We start from the raw sequence: 22,953 nt of genomic DNA on the forward strand, positions 1-22,953 counted from the left end.
TCCTGGAGCCTCTGGTTCAGTGTCTCATGCACGGCCCAGAGCACGGAGATGTTCTCCCGCAGTAGTTCCTCCTGCATTCTCCAGTGCCTGCAGGTCCCCCAGTGTCAGACGGCTGCCATGGGTAGTGTTGCCTGCCCCCTCTCGCAGCTGGTCTGGCCGGGGAGAATAAGGAGAGATGGTCAGTCATCCCTGGAGACATGGTCCCTGAAGCTTTGCCCTCCTCTATGAGCCAAGACTGCCAGCTCTCGGGTCAGATGGTGATGTCCTGGGAGCAAGGCCATCTGCGGCCTGGACAGCAGGCCCTTTCCTAAAGAGACCCAGATAACCCCAGGGGAGCAACCTCACCACCCCTACATCCCGGGGAGAAGCAGACATGGGAAGCTACTGGCCACACTGGGATACTGCGGGTGGGAGGAGGGCCTTGGGCTGGCTGAGCTTGCCTTGGTGCCGTGCACACACTGGGTCTGACAGTGGCAGTGTCCCAAGGGGAGAGAACGTGTGTCCCTGGTGGCTGGAGGAGAGGGTGAGTGAGTGGCAGATGGTCCTGCACCTGGCAGTGCTGTCCCTGGGAGCAGGTGCTACTTTGAGCTTACAGTCATGTTTGTGTGCTCTGTGGGGCACTCCTGAGAGAAAGTGAGTGAGTGAGTGAGTGTGTCCCAAGCCTCCTTCTAGTGGTGTTTTATGATGGGAAGGTGTCCCACCCTGGTGTCAGGAATATGGGCGGCATTTCCAGATCCTGTGAGCAGGAGCCCAGGGGTGCTGTTGTGCAGCTGCCTGGGGATGTGTGGCCCAGACTGGTGCTGCACATACATCCACGTGCACAGACTGAAGTGCGATCCCCAGGCTGAGAAGGCCAAGTGAGGAGCACACCCCAGCCCCTCACTGCCCACCACCTCCACCCTGTCTGTGTGAGGTAACTAAGGTCACTCACCTGATGTTCCTTCCCCAGCCTTAGAGGATGTGTGCAGGCCGTGCAGTACTGGCTCCAGGGTCAGCATAGTGACAGTGCTGGTTGTGTCAAGGGTCCTTCTCTTCTTCCCTACAACCAGCTCTGCCCCCCGGGTGGGTGATGACGAGGTGGGGAAGGGACTGCACTGCCCCCAGGAGGCGGTGCAGGTCCTGGTAATATGGGAAGGAGCGGGAGCTGTGCTCCCTTGCCCTGGCATATGCCGGGTGGAGCTCCTTCACTTTTATCCGGATCTGCTCCTGGTTCCGGATGTGGCCTCACATGCTGTCGGCCATGCAGCTGTATATGTTGGCATTGCACCATCTGGAGTGGATATCCTGGAGGTTTTTCTATTCGCCCCAAACCTCAATGAGGGCCAAGATCTCCACCCCAGACCAGGACAGCAAGCACCTGTTGCAGCACCTGGTAGGTTCCTGGGAGCCATCAGTCTGCCCCCTGGGAATGGTGGAGGGTTCTTGGGGGGCTTGTGGGTCACTCATGATGGCCCGATGACATGCTGTGGCAGCTGCATTGTGGCTGTAGGCTGTCAGTGCCAACTTCCTGCCACAAGCCCTTTCCCCTGTGGCTGCAGCTTTAAGGGCTGCAGGGGTAGAGGAACTATAGAGTCCTGATGGAGCATGGACAGAGCAGCCAGCAGGGCACCTGTGGTATTTCCTGGAGGCCCCTTATTTTGAAATAGCTATTTTGAAATAGGGCTGGTATAGACATGACAGCCGGAGATATTTGAAAATGGGCATTATTCCATGTGGAATGAGGTTTACAGAAGTTGGAATAAACCAACTGTTATTTTGAAATAACAGAATTGCTGTGCAGATGCTTGCATTGTTATTTTGAAATAAGAGAGAGTTACTCACCTTGTGCAGTAACGTCTATTCTTCGAGATGGGTGTCCCTGTGGGTGCTCCACTTGAGGTGCTGGGCTCATCCCAGCACTGCATACCGGAGGATTTTTGGTAGCAGTAGCCCTACCGGACCGCGCACGTGCAACTGCTGCCTCGCGCCACTCAGCTGAGCGTGGTCCGGTCTTGTCAGTTTCCCTCCCAACCAGAAGCGTCTGAAAAACAGAAAACAGAAGCTCCAAAGCAGGGAGGAGGAAGGGACGTGGCGTACCCACGGGGACAAATCTCGAAGAACAGACGTTACTGCACAAGGTGAGTAACTCTCTCTTCGTCGTCGAATAGCTTCCCCGAGGGTGCTCCACTTGAGGTGAGTACACAGCCATGGTCTAATGCTACACGCATGCTTTGGACTTATTGCTTCTGCGCTGTGGACAGAACAGCTTAGGTCACCGCTGAATCGGTCTTCAGTATGCTCGCCAGGGCATAGTGTTTAGCAAAGGTAAGAGCAGACAACCAGGTTGCTGTACGGCATATCTCTCGCAATGGCACACCCCTAAGGTAGGCAGTGGATGAAGCCATGCCTCTGGTAGAATGGGCACGAGGTCACGTCGGAAGCGATTTGTTATGTAGAGCATAACATCGTGTGATGCACATGACAATCAAGCTGGAGATGCATTGTGTGGAAAGCTGTTTGCCTTTGGAACGCTCGGCTTAAACAGGAACAAGTGCTGAGACTTCCTAAAGGCATGTGTCCTGACGAGGTAAAAAGCGAACGCTCATCTGACATCTAGCATGTGCAGTCGTGACTCTTCCTGGGAGGAGAGTGAGGTTTGAGGTAGAATGTCAGTAGACTTATAGGTTCATTTATATGGAAGGCAGAATTCACCTTCGGTAAAAAAGTGGGGTGTATGCGAAGAACCACACCATAGTCAGAGAATATTGTATACGGCGGATCAGCAAAGAGAGCCGCTAATTCACTCACTCGGCGTGCCAATGTCATGGCAAGTAGGAACGCTACCTTCATTGTGAGCATTTGTAAGTCACATGTCGCAAGTGGTTCAAAGGAGGCGGGGGGGGGGGGGGCAAGTCAGAATGTCTAAGACTAAAGGCAAGTCCCACGGTCCTAGTAGGGTCCTGTAAAGTGAATATAGGTTGTTGAGCCCCTTTAAAAACCTTTTGGTGAGAGGATGTGCAAATACTGAATATCCGTCGCTAGAGAGATGGAAGGCCGAAATTGCCACCAAATGCACTCTGAGGGAAGGAATCGCCAACCCCGCCAACCTTAGGTGCAGAATATAATCTAGCACCTGTTAGATAGGTAAGGAGAGAGGGTCGAGATTTCTTGCTGACACCAGGATTGGAACCGATACCATTTCTGCAGGTAAGCGAGTAGCGTGTCGTCTGCTGTTAATCAACACGTCTCACCTCCCGAGAACAGATTAACTCATGCTCTTGGAGCCAGCTAGGAGCCACGCTGTCAGGTGCATGCGCTCAATGTACGGGTGGATCATTGTACCGCAATGAGACAGTAAATTGAACAACCTTGTTAGTCGTGGCTGCGCCACTGACATTGTCGACAATTGTGCTAGCCACGTTTGTTGGGGCCAAAAGGGCGCTATCAAAATTACTGTTGCCCCTTCCAATGTTATTTTCTCCAGCATCTTTGGAATGAGCGGAGCGGAGGAAAGGTGTAAGCAGTTGGTGACTACTCCAGTCGAGGAAGAAAGCATCCCCCCAAGGAATCTGTGCCGATGCCTGCCCGTGAGCAATACTGATGGCACTTCCTGTTGTGACAGGTGGCGAGGAGGTCTATATCGGGAAAGCCCCGGGGATAGAATAGGTTGCAAACGACTGTGTTGTGCAACTCCCATTTGTGTTGAGGAAGGAAGTGCCTGCTGAGGTTATCGGTGATAACATTGTCCTTGTCGGGAAGGTACGATGCAGCAGTCAGGGCAATACTCTGCCGATTCGCCCAGTTCCACAAACGTACTGCTTCTGCACAGAGGGGCCGCAAACATGCGCCTCCTTGCCGATGGATAGTACACCGTGCATATGTTGTCAGTGAGTATCTGGATCGTAAGGCCTCGGATGATGTGGAGAAAGTGTTTGCAAGTGTTGAATACTGCTCATAACTCAAGGAAGTTCGTGTTGCAAGGATTCTTGAGGCATCCAGAGACCCTGAAAGGGGACCCCTGTTAACATATTTCTGGGGTTGTCCCACCATGCCAGTGAGGTCCTGACCCGTTTGGGAATAGAAACTGTCCTGTTTGTGCCGTGTGCACTGGGCTTGTAAACAGTGAACAGCCAATGTTGAAGGCTGCGCAGGTGGAGTCTTGCATGCGGTACCACATATGTGGTGGCTGCCATATGGACAAGCAGCTATAGACAGGTAAGTATACGGGATCTGGGAGAAATTGAGACAGTCTGTACCAAATCCCAGATTAGCTGAAACCTCTTCATGGGTAAGTAGGCCCTTGCGGTCAAAGAATCGAGTCTTGCACCGATGAACTCTAGATTATAACTCGGTGTCAAGGAGGACTTCTCGAAATTGATTATGAGCCCGAGAGTCTTGAACACCGTCACAATAGTGGTAACTGCCCATGTAGCTTCGTCGAGAGCGGGGTCCTTTATTAGGCAATCGTCCAAATACGGAAAGATCATGACGAAGGTAAGCCAGGGTTTTGGAAAAAACTTGTGGCGCTGCTGAAAGTCCGAAAGGTAACACTCAGTATTGGTAATGGTCGGCTCCTACTATGAACCGAAGGAACCGCCTGTGGGCAGGATGTATTGTTATATGAAAATAGGCATCCTGTAGATCGAGGGATGCGAAACTAATCCCCTTTGTTGAAAGCTGGGATAATAGAGGCTAACGTGACCATCTTGAACTTTTGTTTCTGCAGGTGGCGGTTCAGACAACGTAGGTGCAGGATAGGCCTCCAACCCCCCTAATTTCTTCTGGGTGAGGAAGTAACGAGAGTAAAAACCTCTCCCATGAAATTGAGTTGTTACCCTCTCCACTGCCCCTATGGTAAGCAAACAAGAGACCTCTTGTTGTAGAAGAGTCTTGTGAGAGGGGTCCTGAAAAGAGACGGGGCAGGGGGGAGAGATGGAATTGAAAAAGATGACGTATCTTAAAGCAACTATGTTGTGGACCCAACTGTCGATGGTTATAAGAGACCAACGTTGTTGATAAGGTCTCAGCCGTTGATGGAATAAGCCTTGCACATTGTCTGGAGCCTCCGTGAAAGGGGTGGTACACAGTCCCTCGATCAGCACATCAAACCTGCTGCCGACCTTGCTGGTGGACGGGTGCTTTGTTAGGCTGCTGCTGTTGCTTTTGCGGACGCTGTCTTGGCCTCTGCTGTTCATATGGTCTGGCTCGAGGTGCCGCATAAGAGAAGGGCCTCTGTTTGTTATATGGCATGTATCTCTTGTGTCTATAGAAAGGCGAGTACATCCCCAGTGTCCCACATGACTTTGCAAACTCCTTGCCAGAATGGAATACCTGATTGGCTGATTGATCGCCAGTCACTCGTCGCTCAAAGTCTTCTACCTTGTTTAGTAGATCTTTCGGGGCAGCTTGATGTAACCAGGAAGCACGAAGCACGACTACAGCAGTAGCTGTGGCACGAGCCGCTGTGCCATCAGTGTCAAGAGTGATCTGCAATACTGTTTGGGCCATTGTGCAGCCCTCCTGTATTACCGCCTTTAGAATTTGACGCTTTGAGTCCAGTAAATGTTCTAAAAGAGGAACTATTTTGAATAATTGTCAAAATCATGATTTGCGAGGGGAGTCGCGTAATTACTCATTCTCCGTGCAGAAGTGGCAGAAGAGTACACTTTCCTGCCTAAGAAGTCTAGGTGTTTGACCTCTTTGTCATTTGCGGTATTTTTAGCTTGTGCTGTCTTGGACCTTTGTTGTGCAGCATCCATGACAAGGGAATTGGGCTGGAGGGGTGAGTAAACAAGAACTCCATACCCTTCTGGTTTATGAAATATTTCTTATCCGATCGTTTGTTGGTCAGCAAGGACGTAACCGGAGTCTGCCAGATATTGTTGGCAATTTCCAAAATGGCATCATTAAATTTTTGTTGAACATCCATAGTCTGAATGCTCTGAGATTGAGCAACCCTCTTAAAAGAGTTCTTGAAATTGCTTATGGTCTTCAGTTGGAGATAAATCTCCGGGGAAAACTGCATCGTCTGGTGATAAAGATGAGTGGTCAGCAGGGAAATCAAGTCTCTGAGGTTCCCGGCTTGGAGTGTAGTTGTCTTGCTGTTTCTCATGAGTTTGGATCAAGGAAGAGTCCTCCACAGGAGTTGGTAGAACCGTCAGAGTGTGGGATTCTAATGATGCAAGTGTTGAGAGACCAGTCTACTAGGGCGCGGGGATCACGAACGTGGGTACCTCCTGCCAGGTGAGGAATGACGTTCGTGGTAGTAAGGGTCATAATACAGTCTGTGATGATATAAGCCTGGTGAGCATCTTGGCGAATACCCTCGTAGTGTTCCATGCCGACGTGAATATCCTGAAGGTCTTGAAGACTCTAGTAAAATAGAGAGTAATGCGCTCGATAATATCTTCGTGGCAGTGACTGATGAGGTGACCTGTAGTAATGGTCCCTGGTTGATCTCTAATGAGGAGCGCGGTGATGAGCGCGGTGACAAAGATCCAGGAGAAAAAACAGCGCGGTATGGAGTGAGCAATGGTGTTCGGACTCATCTTGACTTGTGCTGTGCCTTGGTCTGCAAGGAGCTGTTGAGAGGGGAAGAGGGTGCTGTCTGCAATGGGGTGGGTGGTAAAGAAACAGTCTCCACAGACTGGCTGTAGCCCAGGTGAAGCACCAATGCCGCTGGAGTAGGTGCCGTTGGAGTAGTTAGTTGTGGGACCGGAGGAGGCAGTGTCAGTGCCGAGGGCCGTGGAGTGACGGTGCCTGCCTGCAGCGCTGATGCTGGTGCCTCTGGCACTGAGGAAAGCGGAGGTGCAGTTGCCAGCACCAGTGCTGTGGGTGCCGGCACACTTGCGTTCATCTGCGCATGCGCCCGATAAGCCGGTGCCGCAGCAGCCATTGCCGGCTTCAAACCGGCTGTTGTAGCCTTTGCCAGTGCCGAGTCTCGCGGCCCTTTTGCAGGTGCCGATACCGGGTCTTTGGTGCGGGCGGAGTTTGGGGCTGATGAGCTGCGGTCCTTGCCGGTCCTGTCAATGGGACACCTCAGCAGAACGCCAGAGGTGTCTGATCTGTCTCCGACACTCACCCTCTCAAAGGGATAAGAGGTCCTGTGAGGAGATCCTTGAACCAGTGGACGAGCCTCATGCGTCCCTGAGGCAGTGGAAGACGGCTCATTCCTATCAGAGGTCTAAAGGGCTTTGTTAAATAAAAGCACTCTCAGCCTCAGCTCCCAGTCACGCCTGGCACGGGTGGTTAATTTAGTGCAGTGACTGCACTTAAGCGGAACATGTCCCTCTCCAAGGCATTTTATACACCACGAGTGCCCGTCTGATGTTGGCATGGCATCCTGGCACTGGGTGCATTTCTTAAAGCTTGATGATCCTGGCATAGGTCTTTATCTATTGACTGAAACTTAAAACTTGAACTATGACAAGAACATTTTTTTTTTAAATAGAACTGTAACTACCAAGAAAACAACTAAGCTAACGCTAATAAACAGTAAATTGGAGGAAAAACTTCTATTTCTAAAACTAATCTCTCGTTCTCCTCAGGCAGGAGGGGGAGCGCATCCTAACTCCGTCTGCGGCCGCGGACGGTTGAAGGGAAACTGACAAGACCAGACCGCGCTCAGCTGAGCGGCACGAGGCAGCAGTTGTGCATGTGCGGTCCGGTAGGGCTACTGTTACCAAAAATCCTCCGGTTTGCGGCACCGGGACAAGCCCAGCATCTCGAGTGGAGCACCCTTGGGGACACTACTCGACGAAAAACATCTGTTATTTTGAAATAACCGTGCTGTGTAGATGCACCCAAAGTGGCCTCCTGCTCAGCATGCTGGCTTCTCTGAATCCCATTTTTAGGCACCAGCTCTGTCCATGCATGTACTCTTGGGGGAATTCTTCACCAAAAAATTAAAAGTTCCGTGCACAATATTTTAAAATTTTGCATATATTCTGTCTCAAAATAGCATAATATAATCACACCAGTTTAAATTATTTTGGTGTCAGCAAGCATGTCTCTAACTAAAGAGACAACAAACACATTTCCCCAGGATTACAGAGTAAAAGAAACTCCTACAACAACCCAGTTCCCGTTTCCCTGTTATTCTTTTGTTGGGCGTCTTAGTCTGGCTGTGTCACGTGCCCGGCCATATCTTGGGGAAAAAACTCTCTCATTGGTCTCAAGACACCCACACAACCTTCTCCCCAGAATAGCCATGGGGCACCTCCTAAGCCCAGACAATCCTTGAGCTCTCCTTCTCCCTCCTCCCCCTGCCCCTCTGGCAGTGTCCTGTATTTGAGACCTTTATGTAACTTACATCTATTGATAAATCACCTAGCATTCCTTGTTCTTCTGCAGGTTACCTATTAATCTTAACATCTTTGTTCCTATTCAACATTCTTTGGTATTCAGGGGCCACATTGTTTATTCCTGTGAAACTTAATTTTCCCCCAGACTATTTTCTTCATTGATTTCTCTCTAGAGCTAACCTCTTTCACTATGAGCTAATTTCTTTCTGCCTCTTCCAAAGCTGCTAAACTGATTACAGTGACAAGGAATCAGATTATTACAGTAAGCATGTACACAAATTACTTTAAAAGACGAAGAAGAAACAATTTCTCGGTTACGATGTCATTTCTGTCTTGATCATGTCAGAGTACCCTTAGAACAGATAAAATTTCACTGTAATACCCGCTATACTGCAACTGCAAAGTCATAGTTGGTGCTTATAGAATCCTAGAACACTAGAACTGGAAGGGACCTCGAGAGATCATCAAGTCCAATCCCCTGCCCTTAAGGCAGGACAAGCACCGTCAAAGATCATCCCTGATAGATTATTATATGGAAATAAAAAATGTGGGGCATTTCTTACTTTCTTCGTAACACAATTTATCTGTTAAGTTAGATCAGAATACCAGCTTCTCTCACCTATGAATCTCCATGATTTCTTCAGCAATCATTCTGCCTATTTTACCTGCCCCAGCTCTTGTTCCACCTGGAATGCCAGGAACTGTAGGATGGGTCCTTTTTGGGCCACCTAAAATATGAAGCAATATTTGTAAGATCACATTTACAGAAAGGGGAAGAAACTGTGCAAGGTTTTTCAAGGCAGGGGGAGAGAGGAAGTCCCAGCGTTGCTCTAACTTATGCTGGGTACTGGGCCCAGAATATGAAGTGTGTAAATTCTAGGCCCAGCTAGAAAGTGCCTCTTGGGAGAGCCAGCTCAGACTCAGAGCTTATATATCTAATGACACATCTATGAGAACTAAGAGCTTGCAGAAAGATGAAAAGGCCCAGCCCAGCTGGGTGCACCTTGCCCGGTTAGTGCTGAATACTTCATGTATTAATATTAGCTGCTCCTCTGACGTCTATACACACTCGGGGGTGGGGGTGAGGAGAACTGGTTTTCTGACACACACACTAAGCAAAGTACTAATGAGCATTTGTCAACAGAACACCACCACCAAGTGGGGAATAATTCAGTTACCTGCTAAACATTTCAGTCAAGCCCATTTGGGTAACTGCAAATGTCTGGCAAGGGAGTAAAGAGCGGTTTAAAATTGCTGTATGTTTTTCTAATACAGACTTGGCACCTGAATAGCACTTAGGGGGAAGCCTGGAGGAGTTTGTTCTACTCCAGGCACAGTGAGGAAAGTAGAGGAAAAACTGCACATAAAATGAACTAATATAAACAGGAAATGATAGAATATTAACTGGGGGCAATTATTAACGGTCCTCCTTGTGTAAACAATTCATACACAGATCGAGCAACCTCTCCAGGCAATCTCAGCACCTTGCAGGGTCAGGTCCCTAAAGCCCTACAAATCATCTCAACTCAGCAGATAGCCGGTAGAACAGAGAGCGCCAAGAATTATGGGGCCACTACCTTCTCCATGCAGACAAAGGCTTTGCCCTGCCTGCAGCCAATGGACCACTCCTAGTTGTGCCTCTCCTTTCACTCCAGTAGGATATCCCCACCCCTATATCTACCTTCAGGCTCTTGGTCTGGTGAGCTGCTTCATTGCTAGCATAATATGTCAGATGGCAGAATCTGGGCCTAGGCAAGGTGGACATGTTATTGTCTGATCTCCTGATGACAGGCACAAATTTTGAGCAGCACTGAGACTCCAATGCCACTCACCCAGATTTGGCATGTTAGAGGGTGGGTTGATCAAATTTGAGTGATGCTAGAATCACTGTTGGACCAAAACTGAACTCATGAACCTACACTAAAGTAGCCTCAGTTTCTTCCATAAGAAAGAATTTTCTGTATGTTTTCTAATATGCACAGTAAGAAAAGCAAATATGGTAGGCGACCAGCTTGGCTTAGTGAAATCTCTCATGAGCTTAAACACAAAAAGGAAGCTTATAAGTAGAAACTTGGACAAGTGACTAGGGAGGAGTACAGGCAGTCCCCGGATTACGTACAAGATAGGGACTGTAGGTTTGTTCTTAAGTTGAATCTGTATGTAAGTCGGAACTGGCCAGTTCTGACTTACATACAGAATCAACTTAAGAACCCCAGGCGTCCCCAAGTCAGCTGCTGCTGAAACTGATCAGCAGCTGATTCCAGGAAGCCCGGGGCAGAGCAACTCTGCCTGGGGCTTCCTGTAGTCAGCGCTGGTCAGTTTCAGCAGAAGCTGACTTGGGGACGCCTGGGGCAGAGCAGCTGGGGTGCTACTGGACCAACCCAGCAGCACCCCATCTGCTCTGCCCCAGACGTCCTGATTCAGCCGCTGCTGAAACTGACCAGCAGCAGCTGAATCAGGACCTGGGGCAGAGCAGCTGGGGTGCTGCCGGGTTGGTCCAGTAGTGCCCACGGGCGCTGCAGGACCAATCGGCAGCGCCCCAGCTGCTCTGCCCCAGAGTCCAAAACAAAAGCCTGGTCTGCTGGGGGGGGGGGGAGCACACTAGCTGCGCCCCCTTCCCCCAGCAGACCAGGGACACGGGGAGCAGAGCCGCAGCGGCAACGGGGTGCCGTGCCTCTGAGGCTTTGCTCTGGCAAAGCCTCAGAGGCGCGGGACCCCCCCGCGGCTGCGGCTTCAGTCCGGGTGCCTGTGGTCTGCTGGGGACCGTCCCCAGCAGACCACAGGCACCGGGTCTCATGCGGCAGCAGCGGGGGTTCCCGCGCTTCTGAGGCTTTGCTCTGGCAAAGCCTCAGAAGCGCAGGAACCCGCCCGCTGCTGCCGCTTGGGTCCCGGTGCCTGTGGTCTGCTGGGGACGGTCCCCAGCAGACCACAGGCACCGGCACCCAAGTGGCAGCAGCAGCGGAGACCAGGGGCACCGGAGCAGCTTACGAACGTAAGTCCGCGTAAGTCGGGGACTGCCTGTATAAATATATTAGTTGAGCATGCAGGGAGGTAATCACCAAGGCCAAAGTGCAACTGGAATTGGAGCTAGCAAGGGATGTGAAGGGTGACAAGAAATGTTTCTACAGGCATGTTAGCAATAAGAGGGTGTTCAGGGAAGGGGGATGAGGGAAGCTTCAGGGGGTAGCTGAGAGTCTGTTAGCGGCCTTTTTTTGAAAAAACTTTCCCTGCGTCTAGACTGCTGCCGGGTTCTTTCTAAAGTAAATCGAAAGAACGCGGCAGTTTTTTCGACCACGGAAAACCTCATTTTATGAGGAAGAATGCCCTTTTTCAAAAGAGCACTTTCGAAAAAAGGTGCTATGTAATGCAAACTGTGCTTTTTTGAAAGACAGCATCCAGACTGCCTGGATGCTCTCTTTTGAAAAAGTGGCGTGCTTTTCGAAAGTACTGGCTGTAGTCTAGACACTCTTTTTCAAAATAGGCTTTTTCTAAAGTATCTTTCAAAAAAGCCTCTTTCGAAAGACTTGCAGTCTAGACATAGCCTTAAAGGGAAAAAAAAACAAATGGTCTGGTAGCACTTTATAAACTAACAAAACATGTAGATGTTATGAGCTTTCATGGGCACAGATGACTGGCGTTATGAGTTTGGGATGTGAACACCTGGAATAAATAGGAGAGAGGAAGAGGAGGGGAGAGGGAAGAAAATTAGAATTAGAGTTCATCCGCAAATTCAATTCACATGCTAATGGACTCAGTTGTGATGAAAGTTGGTTGGGACACTACCAATTTAAAAGCCATTGGAGGTGCAAGCAGCTCTCTGTGTTGTATCATTCCTGACATGGGAGTCTATCTATTGACTTTGATTTTTATCTGCTTCGGTTTAACTATCCAATCTTCAAATACTTACTGATGCTCTGTCTCCCATTCCCTTCCCTTTTTCTTCCCTCTCCCCTCCCCCTTCCTCCCCTATTTATTTCGGGTATACACATCCCAACTCATAACTCCGGTCATCTGAAGAAGTGGGCTGTGCCCATGAAAGTTCATGATACCATCTACATGTTTTGTTAGTCTATAAAGTGCTACCAGACCATTTGTTGTTTTTTGGATGAGGGAAGTAACCTAGTGACAGATGATGTGGGAAAAGACTCTGTTTTTGCCTCTGTTTTCACAGAGGAGGCCTGTTCCCAGACTACTGTACTAGGCAGCATAGTAAAGGAAAAGAGGTGGGCAGCCCACACTGGAGGAATAACAGGTTAAATACTATTTAGGAAAGGTAGACATACACAAATCCATGGGGCTGGATCTAATCATAGAATCATAGGGTTTGAAGAGACGTCAGAAGGTCACCAAGTCTAGCCCTCTGCCCAAATCAGGACCAACCCAACTAAATCATCCCAGCCAGGGCTTTGTCAAGCCAGGACTTCTGCCACCTCCCTATGTAATCCATTTCAGTGCTTTCAGTGCTTCACCACCCTTGTAGAGAAATAGTTTTTCTTAATATCCAACCTAGACACCTCCTCCCCTTCAAACACACTGCAACTTGAGACCATTGCTCCTCATTCTGTCATCTATCACCACTGAACAGCTTCTCTCCATCCTCTTTGGAACCTTCCTTCAGGAAGTTGAAGGCTGCTATCAAATCCCCCCTCACTCTTCACTCTTATAAACTGAATAAGCTCAAATCCTTCAGCCTCTCGTAAGTCATGTGCTCCGGCCCCATAATCATTCTGGTTGCCCTTCGCTAGACTTTTCCCAACACAACCACATCCTTTCTGTAACGTGGGAGCTCAGAATTGGATGCAATACTCCAGATGTGGCCTCACCAATACCGAATAAAGGGGAATAATCACTTCCCTAGATCTGCTGCCAATGCTCCTCTAATGCACCCTAATATGCTGTTAGACTTCTTTGCTACAAAGGCACACTGTTGACTCATATCCAACTTCTCATTCACTATAATGCCCAGGTTCTTATCTGTTGGATTGCTGCTTAACCAGTCTGCTACACGCTGGGGACAGTGCTTGGGATTCTTCCGTCCCAAGTGCAGGATTCTGCCCTTGTCCTTGTTGAACCTAATCAGAATTCTTTTGGCCCAATCTTCCAATTTGTCTAGGTTACTCTGGACCCTAACCCTACCCTCCAACGTATCTACCTGTCCCCATAGATTAGCGTCATCCGCAAACTTGTTGAGGTGCAATCCATCGCCTAATCCAGGTCATTAATAAATATGTTGAACAAAATCGGTCCCAGAACCGACCCTTGGGGGCACTCCATTTGGTATCAATCACCAACCAGACATCAAGCCATTGCTCACTACACACTGAACCCGATGATTTAGCCAGTTTTCTATCCACCACATAGTCCATTTATCCAATCCTCACTTCTTTAATATACTGGCAAGAATACTGTGGGAGACCATATCAAAAGCTTTGCTAAAGTCAAGGCATAACACATCCACTGCCTTTCCCATGTCCACAGAGCCAGTTACCTCATCACAGAAGCTAATCACATTGGTCAAAGATGACTTGCCATCCATGTTAACTGTTCCTGGTCACCTTCCCCTCTCCAAGAGCTTCAAAATGGATTTCTTGAGGATCCCCTCCATGATTTTCCCAGGAACTGAGGTGAGGTTGACTGATCTGTAGTTCCCTGGATTTTCCTTCTTTCCTTTTTTAAAGATGGGCACCAGATTTTATTTTTTCAGTCATCCAGGACCTCCCCCAATCACCACAAGTTTAAAAAAATATTGGCCAATGGCTCTGCAATCAGATCAGCAAACTCCCTCAGATTCACCAGAAGCATTGACTTATGAGGAGAGGCTGAGGGATCTGGACTTGTTCAGTCTACAAGAGAAGAGTGAGTGAGGATTTGACTGCAGCCTTTAAATACCTGAAGGGGGGTTCAAAGGAGAATGGAGAGAAGCTGTTTTCAGTGGTGACAGATGGCAGAAGAAGGAGCAATGGTCTCCAACTACACTGGAAGAGGTCTAGATTGGATATTAGGAAAAACAAATTCACTAGGCATGTGGCAAAGCACTGGAATGGGTTCCCTAGGGAGGGACTGGAATCTACATCTCAAGGGCTGTGTCTACATTGGCCCCTATTCCGTAATAGGGATGCTAATGTAGCACTTGGGGATATTAAAATCCCCCGCGGATTTGCCTATTCCAAAGTGCTACATTTGCATCCCTATTACGGAATAGGGGCCAATGTAGACGTAGCCTAGAGGTTTTTATGTCCTGGCGTGGCAAAGCCCTGGCTGGTATGATTTAGTTGGGATTGGTCCTGCTTTGGGCAGGGGTTAGACTCGAGGACATCTGGAGGTCTCTTCCAGCCCTAGGATTCTATAATGTAATATGATTTTTTTTCTAATCTAAGAAGAAACACACATTTTATTACAGATTTTTAAATAATATATCCTTTTATATCCCATCTTTCATTTCAAAGATCCAAACACTACACATTAAATTCAGACAGAACTACTGCAATGCAGCCATCCTTGCCTTCATCTCACTCCTGTTCCTTTTCCCACCACCTCCTTGGCCAATACATTCATGGTCAGTCCTCTCATTCTCAATTCATTTTTCAGTCATTTGGGGCAGATTTCTGCAGCTCTATTTAGTACAAAACTGTGCTAAAATAGCTACTACAGGGCTTCCCCAGGACAGGGGATCCTTGTGATGCCTACAGTCACAATAACTGCTCTTACGTCATCAAGCCTCCCATTCCCACTGCCAGTGTGGGAGTGGCCAATTAAATGACCAGAGTGTCTCCTATATATGGCTGATCATTAGCTGCCCGAACAGCCCGTTGGGCTGTTGGCAGGCAACAAACATCTATTAGACCAACTTTCGTGTCTGCCATTGGAGAAGTGGCAGAACTGGGCGTTGGGGGGGGTCTTAAAGATAGGATTGGGGATGCTAAGGATTAAGCGGAGTTGTACTACGTGCTCCTTGGGCACACTCCCAGCTCACTATCAGAACAGGTGTCTTTTACAAAAAATAACACTCTACACCTGGAGCTCTCCTCATACAGAAAACACTTTTCCTCAACCCTAAATCCCTCTTTACAGCCTTCCATCACGGATCCTTATGAGTGCGTGTTTTTACTCCGGCACCTCAGCCCTCAACCATCATTTGTATTATTTCTACCTAAATTAGATTTGCCCTCATTGGGGCAGAGACCTTGTTGGAATGTATGTATGTCACGTACTGCGTGCACCTATCATCTGCCGAGCAATTAATAATCTCCGATGAATGACAGAAAGCAACTGGAGCACACAGGGTTAATTCATAACCAAGGAAAGTCTACTAATGAGCATGGTCTAACCAACACAAGTTTCTCACTATAGTGTAGTTACCTTCTCCAGCCTGAAGTACACTGTCCATGCTGTGCGGAGACGCTGCAAGCTGTGGGAAGGCTGCATCGCCACCATCAAGTACACTGGTGCTGAGGGTTTAAAACCAACAGGAAGAAATAGTGATCAAATAGTATGTTAGAAGGGGGGCAGTTTCAGTGTTTGTGATTTAGAAGACAAATTTAATCATCACTTGGACACAGTACATAGAAACAGCTGCCCAACATATTAAAAACAATTCTAAAACAAAAACAAAACTCTTACGACCCATCAAGCATGCATTATTGAGACCACGCTGCTCTTCTCCTAACAGGAGGGAGCAGCTGATCCAGGAGCTGATCAGACAAGTCATTGTACAGGAACAACTGCTGCATCTTCACAGAACCCCAGTGGAGAAACTGGAGGCTTCACATGGGTAAAACAATGCACGTGTGGTACAATCAATTAAAAGATCAGTGTCTTACTCTATACGTTTATTTATTTATACTTATAGAAACTTTAGCAAAAGATCAGCTAATTTCTAGATTTCATTCCTTTTGTTGTAAGAGCAGCCACTATTAAGCTCATATGCTTAATGTCATATATTTGTACACATTTTTAGAGCAATTCCCATGCTCTTACACTTGAAGAAGGGTTACAATTCCTGATGTTCAAGTGCACTTGCTAGAAGAAAATACTTACGAAACAACTGTATTTGTTGAGACGATGTATTCAACTTCTTTGGTCCAAGGGTTCATGAAACTGAACCAACGACTCCTCAAGATAATAAAGGAGCCATCTTTTATTTTAAATTTGTAACAATTAGTTGTAATTTTTTCTCTTGTCTGTAAAACTAAGAAGAGACACACATAAGGACCAACCCTTTTTTCCAGACCTGCACTCTATATATGAAGTGTAGTAAGTTGATGCAGATTCTCCCAGTTTCCTTCCTTCGAACAGCACTATTTCTAACACTTCTTTAAATCTTTGCACCTGATGGTGCCAATTAGAAGACTTCATACTAATTTAACTTATTAGGATATTTACACTGTTCAATGCATATCAAACAAAATCCTTTTCATGCAAGAAAAATCTTAATGTTTGCCAAGCTGAAAAAACCTTATTTCTTTAACTTGTAATTTGTGTGTGAAATATCAGGAAGACTAATATCTATTTTGACTGTTTTGACTTGCTGAAACTAAAACCTCATACTTAAAACTGAATTATAAATGATTTTACCTTGTCTATGGCATTCTGCAAGATGTACTATATCATCTTGATGAAAATATTCATAACATGAAGTGCCTAGAAGTTCCTGTGGTAAGTATGCTAGAATGGCCGTTGCCCTAAAATAAAACAACATTTTAAAAATAAAATGGTACATCAATATTATTAAAATATACCCATGCCCCCCTACTCAGTTGTCAAACAATCATGTAGAATATATTATTTTAACTTGGGATAAACTGATCATTTGTACCTTAATTTGGAAATAGGCTAAAAACAACAGAAACAAACACACCCACAATACTAATATATTTCTCTGAAATAGTCTGTTCTGATGTATCATCTACAGATACAAGAACCAAGTCTTGGATGTAAATTATAATTTGGAATATTTAGAATTGGCTAAAGCTTTCTTGTAGCAGCCCACAAGGTACTGAGGAAGCCCGATAACACAAAATTACATTTTAATAAAAGATACAAGCTGGGTGAAGTAATATCTTGAATTAGACCAACTTCAGTAGGAGAGAGAGACAAGCTTTCAAGCTACACAGAACTCCTCTTCATGTACAGATTTGAAGTACAGTGCTAAGTGGCTCAGAAACTTATCTCTTTCACCAAAGAAATTGGTTCAATTCCAGACATTAACTCACCCACCTGGTTCCTCTCATTTACTGGGAATGACACAGTTACAACACTAAGAACAGTATTTTAACAAGAGCATTCAATTTCAAAAGTCCTAAAATCTGTTTTCTTCCTTCGTGCATCCTGTTGTGTCAAAAAGCCTGCTTTTGTTAATAATGGTATTTTAGGTAGGAGTGTTTCCCATTCTTTGTTGAAAGGCCTAAAAGAGGAGCAAAAGATGACTGGAAATGAAAAACACAGAAAAAGTAAAGGAGTAAGAATAAATACATTTTACTGAATTTTGCACTGAGATACCGGACTGTACCATCTTTATTAGCACTATAATCAGACAGGCATACACAAATGTATGACATTACATAGGGCTTTCATTTCATCACATTTTTTTCTTCAAAGACAACAAATTTTTACTTCATCAGAAAACTTCAGAATTAACACACCAAGATCCTAGAATATTTGGAGAGAGATTTAGGGTTTTGATATTCCAATAACAAGGATCTCTCTATATTGTAAGCCTATATTCAATGCATGCACATAAACCCTAATGCAGGATGGAAGTATTTTTTTAAATGCTCTATTCCCTGTGCAGAATAATAGACTCCTGAATGTCACAAGATTACAGACTAAGGAATGAATCTTGAAATGTCCTGAGCATTCTTGTTCTAATAAAACTTGTGCTTAACTTCTTTTCTGGTTCAGGATAAGAAAGCACAGCAATTTCCAAGATGGTCCTCTAAATTTCTTTGTATTGCTTTAGAAACTCCACATTATAAACACTCCTTTTGACACCAGGGACATACTCCTTGCATTACTACTACCTTGCATTAGCATGGAAATTACTTGTTCGCAAATAGTTTTACATTGGTAGGTCACTTGATGCCATCTGCTTTAGCAGCTGTACTGTACTTAACTAGAAAACCAGGAGCTGTGCCAACTATTTTTAGTTGAGCTACAGGCATAATTATAAAGCAATTCACTTATAAGAAAAAAAATCTCAAGAAAAAGAACAGAAAGTGCACTACTGATATAATAGATCTGTACAAGTTTCTATATGATAATGAATCTCTTCTATCCTCTTCCATCTGTGAATACTGGAAAAGCAAATTACAATCCAGGGGACAACTGTGCATTAAATAAGGAATAGGTTAGAAAACTAAGATATGAGGCATGCAGAGGTCTCTCTCTCTCTCTCTCTCTCTCTCTCTCTCTCTCTCAGATTCTGAACTGATTGACACAAGGACTGAGGAAAATAATATCAGGAGAGGAAACAAAAATGGTGCAACTAGAAATGACCAAATTAAACATTTGCACAATGTAGTTAAATTGTTTGGTACTAGAAATACTGATGGTACTTACATACCGTAACATGTATTTCATTGTAAGGACAAGTGCTCCCAAAACAATGTTGTAGTCCAAAAGATAAGCACATGAAAGCAAAACATGCTCCAGGATAGCTATTCTCAATCTTTTCCAAGCATGACCTCATGTAAGAAAAACATTTCCACACCCCTCTCCCCTTTTCATCTATCTCAACTTTCCCTGAAACTGTCTATGACTCCTAGATTGACAAACCATGCTCAAGGACAACAGGTTTCAAACTTTTGAGGCTGTGGCTCTCTTACTTTGAGTTACAATTTTTGGTTGTTCCCCCCAACCCAGACAACAATACAAGCAATATCTCCATCCCCATTTGATATTCAGTGTGGGAAAGGCACATGTGAATATTTTTTGGGATAGAGCCAGCACTGGGCAGGGAGGGAAAAACAGAGCAATGGCAGTGGATGTTGACACTAACCCACAGGCCTGGTAGCCCACTGAGAGGAGTCTCCCTCCCTGCCTTGTGAGGCTGACATCGCAGCTTCACCCCCACCACTCTGAACACACTCTGCTCTCGGACAACAAGATGTGAACAAAAACTAAACACAGGAAAATGACAGAAATCAAAACCTAAGTAGTAAAAACAAACCACACTACTGATATCAAAGCAGTTTAAGTGATATTTGCTAGTTTCTGTTTAAAAGATTCTGAAACTTTCAGATTACTATTCTTTTAAAGTCTACACCAGAGTAATTTATGAGAGATTCCTTCTAAAGGCACAAATTCAGCTGAACACTTAAAATCACATCCTTAACTTTAAGATATACTTTAACTTACAAATTATTATTACTGCAGTATATCTCCTTAAACCATTTCCTATAGAAATTACCATCAAGCATCTGCAGAAAAGAGTTCATCTTTGAGAAAAATGTTATTCCATTTACATTTAAATGCTTTAATTTTAAATAAAAGTAAATTTATCCTCATGTTTGCATTGGAGGGTTGCTTCTTCCAGCCTGATTAAATAGAAACTTTGTTGCTCCATCTTCATGGCAACCAAAGTTGCCAAACTTTGTATGATTTTGTTTTTAAAATATACATATAATTTTGCTTTGATTAGACTTGCTAATGAGTCTGTAGTGTATGAGAGCATAAATAATATATATTGTAAACCCATTTTTTACATGGAATTATTTTTACACGAAAGTGATTTTGTGACTAGCACTATTTATAAAGTACAACAACAGAGTTATTATTTACAATTTTATTTTCATAGTAGTAGTTCTCTTGAACAAACAGTTTATCAGGATATGTAACAAGTATCAACATGATACAACTACTCCGGTGACCAAGAAAATTATAAACTTATTCTTACCTCTGATCTACAAAAACAAACTTTCCATCTATTGCATGTCGAGACACATATTCTGTAGGTTTAACCCGGATCTCACCATTGACTGGTTGAGGAACTACATGAGGATGCAACCGTCCAATTGCAACAAGACAGCTTAAATTACAGCCTTCATTATCCGGCTCATTATCTTCATCTAGTCCCATTTTTGTTGGAGGCCAGCTCTTTAAATATCCTGTGCTATGAATTGTGCAAAAGCTTTTGCGATCTGCTACAAAAGAAAATGTTAACATTATCAGTATTGCCTTCAAATAAATGTAACTCTCAATCGAGTTTGCTAACTTGCAGTTCTCCTCCTTCTATTTTGGAAATCTAGACGAATATAGCATGCATCTGGCGATGCATGGGGTCTTTGCCCACGAAAGCTTATGCTCCAATAAATCTGTTAGTCTATAAGGTGCCACAGGACTTCTCGTTGTTTATGCAGAATCAGACTAACACGGCTACCCGCTCTGATACTTGGAAGACTAACACGGCTACCCCCTCTGATACTTGGAAAACTAGGTTGCTGCATACTCCTGAATTAAAGCAGAAGAGATATATATGAATGCACACTGCATATTAGAGAAAAGTCAAATGGGTAGTATGAAATTTACCATTGTGAAACCTCTGCTAATATCAAAACCCTTTATGTTAGTTCAGTAATTGCAGTCAATATTGATTTTGCATTTTACCTCAAATGACATAATGTAGCAATTTTAAGAAGTCACACTATAAGCTTATTCGTTGTTAATTTTTAGCTCAAATAGGATAAAATAAATTGGTGTGCTGAGACACAAGGTATGGAGGAAAATATAATCTGAAAGTAAAATATTTCAGTTTTAAATTTCCAGAGGTTACAAACAATAGAAAAGAGGCTTCAATTATAAGAGAATAAATGTCCTTTAGAATATATACTGGCATTCTGTACACGGGTTGTTAAATGAAAACAGTGTCAAATTTTTCTAGATAAAAAGTTAATAGACATCCTTTAAAATATATTAATTGAAGACAGGCATCCTGAATAATTTCATATGATGCATTTGATTGGAGATCATGTTCACAAAATTATCAGAACAACAAGATATATGGGTTCTACTTCTGATTTTGCCACTGTCCCATTCCTCAATCTTGCCCAAGGAAAGTAAGTGTGAAGCCCTGATCATCAAGGTTCTCTGTAAGATGTGTGGCCGCACCCCATTCAGAGGTTCAGAGCACCCTGCACAGGCAGGGAACTCAGCTGATCGCCTGGGGAAGCAAGGGTGGGGCACTCGCCCTCTCACTGAGGAGGAGCAGTAGCAGCTGCTGCCTGCTATGAATGGAGGAGCTGGCTTCAGCTTTGACCCTGGTCCTGTCCCCACTCCACACCTCGGTCTGTACTTGCTGATGGTGAATTCTCCAATCAGGGAGGCAGGAAATACATAGAGGACCATGTCACCCTGATGGAGTTTGAGCTACCAGGTGAAGAGGAAAGGGGGGCCCCCCTCTTCCAAGGGGATGATCGGTGCTTCATTGCCTGCCTCCCAGCCATGTGGAAAATGCTGGGTAAGTTACAGGTGCTGCCAGATCTAGTCAATTTCTCTGCTTCACCCCCAAATACTTCCCTGCACTATGAATTGCTAACAGAGCGGCAACCTTCCCCCTTCCTGAGTCTCCCCTAGCCCGCCCGTTGGGGAATTGGCTGGGCAGGGATCCAGTTTTCCACAGTTGCCTGTTTACTTCTGCCTTCTACTTTGCTCCTATTCTCTCCAATTTGCACCCCTCCTCCTGCTCCGTTCTAACAAGACAGCACCTCTCTCTTCCCCCTCCTCCATGCTTTCCTACTTTCACCCCATTTGGAATCAGTTCAGGATCTCCTCCAGTAAGAGCAAGATCAAACTTCTCCCTGCACTGTCACTGGAAACACCCCCAAGTTTCAGCCATTTCTCTGGTCATTTTAAGATCTTCTCCATACACTTTTTTAAACTCTGGTGAGTCTGAATTTGGAAAGCTTCTCTCCCTGGCTGCAGGAAATAGGACTGCCACAGTCATGTGCAGAGGCTGCAAATGGGTCAGAAGGGGGGGAGGGGGGATGGTTTTCTGATTGAATCAATACATTTGGTAAGGTTTTCTTTGGGGGGAAGGGAAAGAACACCATGTTGTAAAGAGACATTATGAGAGATGAAATGCATGGAAGGACAAGGATTTGGATAAAAGAGAAGGGTAACTGTGAAACTGAGTGTTCCCTTGAGAACAATGTAAGCTGAAGCCCCTGCTAAATTTGTTCTGTAGATGTTATCTTAGGGAGCTAAGGGATAGGAACGACTTTTAATAGCATAAAAGTTCCCTTGGAAAGGACCTGGGGGGAAGCAGACTATGTTGGGGGGGGGGGGGGGTTGCGCCAGGAAATGTGCATAATTACCTTTTAAATAAAGTTTACATAGGTCTTATTAATGGCTTATGGTAAGAAGGAAAAAGATTCTTTTAACATACTTTTTTTTTTGAGTGTTGCTGATATCTAAAACTCTGATCCTAATCTCAATGAATTTTTTAAATCCTGTGTTACTAATTAACACATGGTAAATTGTATTGCATTAAGGCCAGATTTTTGCTATCTGGTAGAGTTCTGGCTCTTATGAGTAAGTAGCAGCAAGTATTAGGTATGATGCTAGTTGCTTTGTAGGATAAAACCTTAGTTGAAAGCTCTCAAACTTGGATCGGTGTACAAACCCTGAAGCCATGTGTTAAATTTGTTCTGGGGCTTCTACTATTTGAGTTGGTGAC

The 22,953-nt window shown here is 45.3% G+C and overlaps 1 protein-coding gene across 10 annotated transcripts in view; it reads right to left on the reverse strand.

The window, feature by feature from the left end:
- Window positions 1-22,953, reverse strand: part of BMAL1 (basic helix-loop-helix ARNT like 1) — a 123,116-nt gene that overhangs the window by 12,527 nt on the left and 87,636 nt on the right. For 9 of the 10 annotated variants that reach the window (XM_075927854.1, XM_075927850.1, XM_075927855.1 and 6 more), the window contains 5 exons: window positions 20,176-20,422; window positions 16,857-16,963; window positions 16,320-16,470; window positions 15,642-15,730; window positions 8,902-9,010 (listed from right to left, as the gene is read on the reverse strand). In XM_075927854.1, the coding sequence (XP_075783969.1) occupies window positions 8,902-9,010; window positions 15,642-15,730; window positions 16,320-16,470; window positions 16,857-16,963; window positions 20,176-20,422 (703 nt within the window). The remainder of the gene's footprint in view (window positions 1-8,901; window positions 9,011-15,641; window positions 15,731-16,319; window positions 16,471-16,856; window positions 16,964-20,175; window positions 20,423-22,953) is intronic. The other variant, XM_075927856.1, reaches the window with a different exon arrangement.

Source organism: Pelodiscus sinensis, chromosome 4 (assembly GCF_049634645.1).
Source record: "Pelodiscus sinensis isolate JC-2024 chromosome 4, ASM4963464v1, whole genome shotgun sequence".
Taxonomy (NCBI): Eukaryota; Metazoa; Chordata; order Testudines; family Trionychidae; genus Pelodiscus; species Pelodiscus sinensis.